The 9,304-nt window shown below is 40.8% G+C and overlaps 1 protein-coding gene across 1 annotated transcript in view; it reads right to left on the bottom strand.

Annotated features, from left to right (window-relative positions):
- Positions 1-37: 37 nt before the first annotated feature.
- tshz3b (teashirt zinc finger homeobox 3b) overlaps positions 38-9,304 on the bottom strand; it is a 38,380-nt gene continuing 29,113 nt past the window's right edge. Inside the window, exon 3 of the mRNA XM_014007252.1 lies at positions 38-4,292. Within this exon, the coding sequence (XP_013862706.1) occupies positions 652-4,292 (3,641 nt within the window). The 3' untranslated portion in view covers positions 38-651. The remainder of the gene's footprint in view (positions 4,293-9,304) is intronic.

Raw genomic sequence — 9,304 nt, forward strand, 5'->3', positions numbered from 1 at the left:
ACAATGCACATTTCTCACAGTAATAAAAGAACAATAATAATTTCTGAACTTTAATTTATGGTCAACAGTTTGGATTTCAATTCTAGAAATGCTTTGACGTACTCACAGGGTTAAATCTAATATGTTGACTTGAGCATAAAAAATGGCATAGAAAAAAATGGATCAGGTGTTAAAAAACATAAAAAGTGCACAAGATTTAATTATAAAATGCTTAACAAAACAATTTTACTTATGCATGCAGCTTATAACACCGCAATGATGCAAAAATATAAAAAAAACTAAACCCTTTTACACAAATAGTACTCAACACATCATTTTAGAATCTATTTCAAACCTTCATTTACTGTATATTTTACTGTATCAATGCACATTTGAAAAATGTCTCTTCCCATCAAAGTAAATCTGTAAAATAAGTGTGTGGCTTGAGTGAGTTTACATAGCACATTATTAAAATCGTATTAATAAAAAAACAACTGCTACAACACAAAAAGAAAAAAAAAACATGTGCCGACACTCATAGCAGTAGTTTATTCTCTTCTTTGTGCAGTTCCATCGCTTTTTAATCAGCCTTTCATTTTTTTAATGTCTGAAAGACTTAAGAGAGAAAGAGGGAGCCATTTTATAAAAGTGCTGCATTGTCCCCAACCAGTGCTACTGTTTGTCCAGCTCACATACATACATGAGATGGTCCTCAGGGGATTTCCCGTGAGTCTTGCTCAAGTGAAGCTTGACTGCATGCTTACTCGCAAAAGTCCGATTGCAGAGCTTGCACTGGTAGACTGCCCCACTGTCATCATCATCAGGGGAGGGTGATGGGGTTTCAGTTGAGGGCAGAGATGCTGTTAAGGATGAGGACAATGAAATCGGGAGCGAAGACGGTAAAGATGTCTGTAGAGAGGAGGGTAAAGGGTGGCTGGAAGGGTGAAGATTAGAGAACAGTTTTTCAGATAGTCCTTTAGAGTGACGTCGATGATGTTGGTGGGATATCTGGTTGAGTAGTTGCTCCCCAGAAAGCTTCGACAAGTCTCGCAGACGGAAGCCTAAGTGGGACTCCAGGTGGCTGACATAGGTGGATGGTGAGCGGATCTGTGAAGCACAGTCACTGCAGAAGAACACTGGGTGACCTGAATCTAAGTTTTTTAAGAACTTTGTCCCCCCGGTTCGCCTCAACTGGTACTTAACATTAGCTAGCCAGTGGGATATTGTAGTCATTGAGAGGCCTGTGAACCGGGAGATGTGCATTCTCTCCTGTGGGCTAAGGTCAGACATCATGTATTTGCCATCATTTGTTTGTCTTAAACTGGAAGCAAACTGGGCTTGTAGTATAAGGAGGTGTTGAGGGTTCCAGTTGGACTGGCGACCTTTACGTTTCTGAGCTGGTGAAACATCTTCTGTTTCCTCTTGTGTGGCACCTTCAATATCAGAGCGCTCAGATTGGCTGGTAGGTGTGGAGGACTTGGACAATGCCTGACTTTCTGTCAGGTTCCTCAACATGTCAGAAATATCTGAGAGGGCATTTTCTCTCAGTGGAGAAGTGGACATGAAGGATGCTACTGCAGCTGAGGCTTTTGTCATTGCAACAGCAGAGGATGGAGAGATTGACGGAGTAGATGTAGTAGAGGAGAGTGCTGTTGAACCCAAGGAACCACCATTACTGCCTTTGTCTAGGTTTTTTCCTTTGGTCAGATCAATAGGTTGATCATTGTTAAGATGCTGCTGGTAGAAGTAGCGGTCTAAGTGCTCATTGTTGGTCTTTTTGGTGTGTGCTGGTGGGGTGGAGGAAGCCACTGCTGCTTTTTCTGCCAGACTGTTGCTCATCTTGAACAGCATGCTCATGGGGTCAAGGGAAGGCATGGCGGGCTTGGCAGCCTTCCCTAGGTGGACATTCATGACTGACTGCAGAGCACTGAGAGGGTTGACAAATGGCTGTTCTGGAGGTGGATGGTCTGTGATAATGGCTGTGCTGCCACATAAAGCATGTATGGGTGACGTTACACCTGTGGGTTCCACTCCATTTTCTACAGACTCTTTAGTGGAAATATTGCCATTTGAATTTATGTGATTTGTTCCATTTCCATCTCCTAGTTCTTCATCAGCTACATCTGTATTCTCAGGACTTTTACAGGCCGATGCTCTATTTTCTTTGGGTGACTCTCCTCGGGCTGACTCCTCTGCCTCGCTGTTGCAGGGTGAGGGAGTCATGCATCTCAATGGAGAATCCTTCACACTGGGCTCTCTCAATTTCTCCTCTACTTTRGATACTTTCTCTGTCACTTTTTTGACTAGTTCCTCCATTGCATGGAAATTGTTTTTAGGTAAAGGAGAGCTCTGGCGGCTTGGTGATGAGATCAATGGTTGACTCTTACCAGTAGGMGAAAAAATCTCTCCTCCAGGAAACATGTATTTGAGGGGAGAGCTCTTTCCGGAGGTACCAAGAGAAAGCTTCATTATGTTTGGGAGCTGGTAGGCAGCATGGATACTAGGATATCCACCCCAGCTTGGAGCACCATTCTGAGCTTTGTTGATAGCTGATGTCACTGTGTTCTCCAAGGACTTGAGGATATCTAGACCTCCCTTTGGGCTTTCCTCAAGATCTTCTTCTGTCAGATAAGTGTATTTTGAAGAAATATCAAACTTCTCCTCAGCCACATCTTCTCCTCCAACTCGTTTATCCTTGTTGAGGTTGTTGGTGCTGTTTATAAAGTAATCTTTAGTACATTCCTCTTCCTTCTCCTCTTTTTTTATTTCAACAACCATTGCAGAGGGTGATATGCTGGCTGGAGGGGGCACCGGGGCAGGKGGAGAGGAGAAAGTTGTGGCAGCCAGTGGAACTGACTGTACTTTTTCTTCAGTGGCTGAGTTGGATATGGGTATTTGGGTGGGRGACTCCATAATTGGCTTGCCTTTCTTTATAGCAGAGTTAGTAACTTTAATGAAATGTCCTGTCACCATCATATGAGCAGTAAGCTCTTGTAGTGTGTCGTGGGAGCTGCCGCACTCCATACATTTGAGAATTTGGGACTTTCTTGATTCAAACTGCCAGGCATAGCTTGCACCATTTTGGTGTCCATAACGGTTGTTAGGTGTAATGTAGGGGTTAGTAACCTTTTGCAGGATGTCATTAGAGTCACTGAAGGAGGTGGGCTTAGGTGTGGTGCCTCCTGTTGAGTCAGGTGAGCTGGGTATGTCTAGGTCAATTGGGGCTCTCTTGCGAGCAGAGGAAATTATTTTAGCTGCCACAGGTGTAACAGGTTCTTTTAGAGGCACTTTCTGATAGTGTTTTGTCTTGATCATGTGGACACTTAGGTCCTGAAGGGATTCAAAGGAGTGCCCACAGTACATGCACTTGAGGACCTTTTGTGCATCTTCCTTMCCCTCCATCTCTAATAAGGAACGTTTTCTGGGTTTTGACCAGCGCCTAGCACCCTCACTATCTGTCTCATGGTTATCATCACGGTAGTGGCCCGTCTCATTCATGTGTACTGTGAGTTCTACTAAAGTATCATATGCTGCACTGCAGTCCTTACAGCGAAACTTGCTGGCTCCAGTGAATATTGAGCCATAAAGCTTGGAGCTCTGCCGGTAAAGCTGGACAGTACTAAAGAGGTTGGGTTCTGCTGTAGTTGTTGGTGCAGCCACTGTGGGATGCTGAACTAGGTTTAGTCTGTTGTGGTGGTTTTGAGAAGCCTGTTGGAGAGTTTTAGCCATTGCTGTTTGATGCCAGTCAAAGCCTCCACTCCCACAGCTGCTACTACTGCTGCTACTACTGCTACTGCTGTGACTGCGAGGAGGTTTCTCTGCAGGTGGCTGAGTCAGGTTCAAATTCAGTGAAGACCAATAAGAATTGCTAAGAAATGATGTGTAAATGGCCTTCATCTTCTCAAGGCTATCAGCCACAGAGCTTGTTGCAGCTAATAAGGCCTCATCTCCACTTACAGATGCATTGGCAGTGGCCACAGCCACCATAGCAGAAGACGAGGATGGGGACAGTGCATTTGAAGTGTCTTTAGGTAGGAGGACATCATCCTCATTTTTAAGTGAGGAGTTTTCAAAGTCAGACATTCTGTCACTGGATTCACTCAGGTGAGACTCACTGTCTAGCTCCTGGCTAGAAAAGTCAGCTGCATTTGGAGAATCATGGATGCCTGTGGATCCTGGCCTTTCCTTGTGCAGGAAGTCCTTGTCCTGGCATAGGAGCTTGGCAGCAGGCTCCTCCCCTTCCTGAGCTGAGTCTTCTCCATCTATATCCTCATCCAACAGGGCAGCTTCCTTCTCATCCTCAGGGACATATGCTAATAAGGGAAAGAAAGAAAAAAAAAAACGTGAAAGTTGTTAGAATCTTATTCATGTGTCTTTTAATATTCATAAATGCTTTACTTCAATAAAATATACATTGAGTCTCTTTATTACTTTAAGATATAGTTTTCTTATTGGTTAAAGTCATTGCCATCTCCCACCTTTTATTTTCAAAGTGGAAGTCTTTTCTATGTATTGCTGAAAATAAGTCAGTGAGAMAGAGAAAGAGAGAGATATGGAGGGATGAAAACAGAAACACGAAATGAGAGAGGGGAAAAATGTCTCCTCAAACAGAACTTGCCACCTTATTCTTCTCAAGGGGCAACAGCTTGAAATTAAAACTAAATTTGAAATTAATGAAGCACATTCTGGCGGTGGCATTCGTTTCTGAAGTAATAAATTACTTGTATCAACCTCGGAGACAGCGGTTCCTGTCTGTCAATTAATATGTCTTACGCTTCTTCTGCAGACTCTAATGCATTCCCTAACAGACACACTCGCCATTTAAATTAAGCATGCATTTTCACTCATTACACTGCTCAGCCTTCGCCTCCTCGTAAATAAAAAAAATGTATGTATGTTTGCCTGCGACAAATCTCTCCTTGCAAAAGCCATTTGCTTCAATTACCAAAGATTAGAAAAAAAAAGTTTAGTTATTATTTACAGTTTAGCTTCAGGGAGCGTGCTTGCAGCTTTCAATTTATATTCAAATCTCTCTAGTTTAAGAATAATACAATGGAAATCATACAGGGAGAATATGTATCAAGACAAATCATAATCTCGCCTCTGTACATATCTGATTTTTTTTTTACATAAGTCTAAAAAGCAAAATCAGATCAGGCATGGTTTATGTTCATGTTTTGTAACCACGTTTGGGTTTTCAAATTGTTAAAGGACACACAGGTGCATATATGCAAAAAAGAAAAAAAAACATTGCAAGTTTTTTTTTTAATAAATTTTTTTGTGCAACAAACAAACGAACAAAAAGTATTAAGTTCCAGTACTTCTTGTGACATACCATCATTTATCTAACCCGGTATTCATTAAAATCCAACATTTGTAAAGACTTTGGAAAAAGCTGAAAGAAAACGGTCTGAATGACAGAAAAGAAAGTTTGTGTAGTACAGCAAAATAAAATAAAATAAAATAAAATACAAAATCAAAAGACAGTTTACTACCCATGGTTTAATATAGACTGAAAATAGAGAGAATAGTTAAAAGGAGGGTTCTACCTGCTCATGCTATTATACCACACACTTGAGCTATATATTGCCAACTTCCATCTCTCACTGAGCTCTGCAAGTGGTTTGTATGTGTGTGAATTTCTGCATGTGCTGGTACTGCATGAGCAGCAAAACAGAAAGGAGCCTTTGTCATTGTCAGGCCTTTTGTTGCCATCGGCGATGATACAACACTGCTGTGGGATAAACAGATGCACAGAGACACAGATATCCCAGAGCTCCTCACACATTTCATACACACGCACACACACACACGCACACACACACACGCACACACACACGCACGCACGCACACACACACACACAGCGCTGTACTGTAAGTGTTGCAGAGTAACAACTCTTTGCCTTCAGGCAAGCATTTGGGTTTCTCTGTTGAACATGCAATCTGTTCCAGCACTCAGTCTTACAAAAAAATATTCATCTGAAAGATGTCAAACATGCTTATATCTTCAGCTTAAAAAAAATAATTACAAGGATCACATGACACACAACAGCACTGCAGGTATTTATGTATTTTTTTCTTTTGAGTAAGCTATATTTTAATACATTAAAACAGTTCTGCTGCACATTATAACAATGGCAGAGACATTAAGCACACACACAGAATAAGGAGCCTTCATGGTCGACCCTCTTTCAGAGCTTCTTCATTTCTCCGTGTCTCCGTCTGTCTTACCCTCTCTCTCCACTTCTGTGTCAGAGACACATTTGCTGTCTGCACATACGTGCAGCTGAGGAGACCCACATGTACATGCCATCTGTTCTGCATCAGCCAAACGACAGCTGTTTAAGAGAACAATGCTCTGACTGAGGAAACAGTTGAACACAGCAGCCGGGTGCTCTCATTGTGGCCAACATCGATGTGAAATCACATTTTAAAGCAGAACAATCACATTAAATTAGCTCTGTTTGTGGAAGACAGACAAGGGATGTATTTTGTGTTTTATGTGTGCACCTGCATGTAGGTACAGCATTACGTCAAGAGGTATAAGCATAAAACCATACGTATTAATGTACTATAATGTGCTGAATAAAATATGGGGGCTAACTTCATCCACATTCTACACATTGAACAAAAAGAACATGACTGAAATGACTAGTTAAGCAGATCCAAGGCAAAATACCCCCCACCCCCACTCCCACCCCAGAAAATAGCCTGACAGATGTTTTCAATATGTTTATTGTCAGTTTTACTCACATCCCACCAACAACACATCAGTTACATGCAGAAAATCTAAACTGTGTCATCATCAATTCCTATGTTCAAAAATAAAAAGCAGCGCTCTTTGAACGGGTCACATGCTTCCTCGTGTGCTAATATTTTAAACAAATCTGTTAGCACTCAGAGTATGCATTGAGGCTGCTCTTACCACATCAAATTTTAGTTCTATTTCTGTAAAAAACAAACAAATAAACAAACAAACAAACAAATAAAAAAGATTGAAATAATTTATTGTTGTTGCTCTRATACCATTTAACTGTGGTGTCTATTTTGAACTGGATTAACTCCACATAGTGTTTACTTTCTGGAAGTTTCAGAACAATCTGTTCAGTGGTTCATGTGATTTTTTTTTTTCACGCACACATGGTTACATGGCCCACCTTTCATGACTACGAGTGATAATTAGTAACATTCTACTTGTGTTATGATTAAATATACTAAGAAAATAGAATTACCAGTGGATTTTCTTCTTATTCAGGGGCATGAATATGATTAGTGACACATGCATTTTTTTTATTTGTTCATTTATTAAAATAATTTGTATTTCTGCTTTATTAAGCTTTTTAGTAAGTTGCATTACTGACATGTGTGGCACCTGCTTGTATGTATTTATACAACACTGGAGCATGGTCTTACTTTATTGCTATTTATTTCTCAGGAGCCAATAAATGTATAGTCTTGTGAGATCCAGGGTTAATATAAAATTGGAGACTGATGTAAGTTGAGGTCATCTGCAAACAAATGGCATAATTAAAGGAAAGTTATCAATGCAGAAGGTAATAGTGTATTTTTAATGTTGATAATTTAATAACAAAACGCTGAAACTATGACAAAAAAGTGCCTTGTAGCTTATTGGAAATTAATACAATAATTAACATATTTTACCTCAAGAAAATCACTACCTCGAGGTTCACTTTGGGTATGAAAGAATCAGTAACAGACTAAAACTCCAGATGACATACAGCTGCAGCACTGCTTTGAGATAAACACAAAAACAGCCTGCATGTACGCTCTCATTAGTTACTATCAGTGCTGAAGGTACTAAGTTGGACTTTACTGCCAGCTACTAGCATAATAAAAAAATGTAATTATGTGTTTTTAGTCGCCTAAAGASAGTAGTTCTTTCTCTTGAAAAATGCTTTAACTGTGTTTACAATGTGTACAAGAAGTGCAGTATTGAGAAAAGCCACCCTATTTGTTGTCTCGTGGTGTATTTATTGTTGCAGTACCTGCAGTTAACAAAATAAAAATTAGCAAAATTTATAAAGTAACCAAAGGAATAAAAGCAAGTGAGGCATCAATTAATGCAATAAAGGAGAAGAGGGAGGAGGAGGAGTAGGAGGAGAGAAGCAGGACTTGGAAAGAAGGCAAGACAAAGGCCACACACTCGCACTCATCACACAAACATGCAGAGATGTACCCCCCTCCCCACCCCCCACGCTATCCCACCTCCAATCCAAGGCCATTGGCTTTGACCCAAACTGAGAGGTTCACAACACCACAACCCAAAAATACTGAGATTAATGTGGAGAAACACAGCCACACACAAACACACACAAAAGCTCCGGAGTGGGAGTGGGGCCAAACACACCAGGTATGCAGGTGCTCTTTTAATTAGAGGAAAGAGAGATGGAGAAAGTTCCAGATGAACTGTCAGCAGGGTGGATGACGAGGTTGAATCTCAAGCTTGGATAAAACAGGATGCGTGCGACAGCTATTTTTTGGGGGAAAAAAACACATTATAGCTATTTTGTTTGAAGCTGGGAGACCTTTAGAATACGTTCTTCACATTTGCACAGAATTACAAGTCTCGTCCATAATACCAGATTTAATTTTAAGTAATATGGTGCCAGAATGGAAGTGAGTGGAACATTTGGAATTAAAGCGTTACAGAAAATACTTAGAAAGATAATGAAGCTGAACAACATCTTTGTATTCCTGTCTGCAAAGTGAGGAAGTCTTTTTGTGCATTCTGCAGATGTTATGATGTTAGGAAACCGTTTATCATGCTTATATAACCACTTAACAGCCCTATCAGACACACAGGCACGTCAACGCTGTCTGTTTACACTTCAGCTTAGATCGAGCAGTTTCTCTCTCTGAGTGTGTGAGAAGGAAGGGCTGTGGGGGCTGGGGAGAGACACATCAGTCTCATCTGGGGCAGTGATTTTCTCTTTTCTTTTCTTTTTTTTTTTGTTCTGCCACAAAGCATTTTGTTAGATGTTACGTGAAGAGCAACACTCACTAAAAGTTTCTCAGATGTTCTCTTTTTGTGTTTTTCTGTATGTTTATTGCCTTCCATGTCTTCAGTCTTCCACCATTTCCCATCTAATGAGATGCAATAATCCCCCCACCCCACCTCCTCCACTCATTTCTGTCGCCCTCCAATCACCAGTGCAGCCTACATTAATGAAGTTAATTGAATCTAAGATCGATAATGCTTAATTATTGTGATTTGACATGCGTAGACAAATTGGTCAGAGGGGTTGAGTGTGTGTGTGTGTGTGTGTGTGTGTGTGTGTGTGTGTGTGTGTGTGTGTGTGTGTGT

This window comes from Austrofundulus limnaeus, unplaced genomic scaffold (assembly GCF_001266775.1).
Source record: "Austrofundulus limnaeus strain Quisiro unplaced genomic scaffold, Austrofundulus_limnaeus-1.0 Scaffold40, whole genome shotgun sequence".
NCBI lineage: Eukaryota > Metazoa > Chordata > Actinopteri > Cyprinodontiformes > Rivulidae > Austrofundulus > Austrofundulus limnaeus.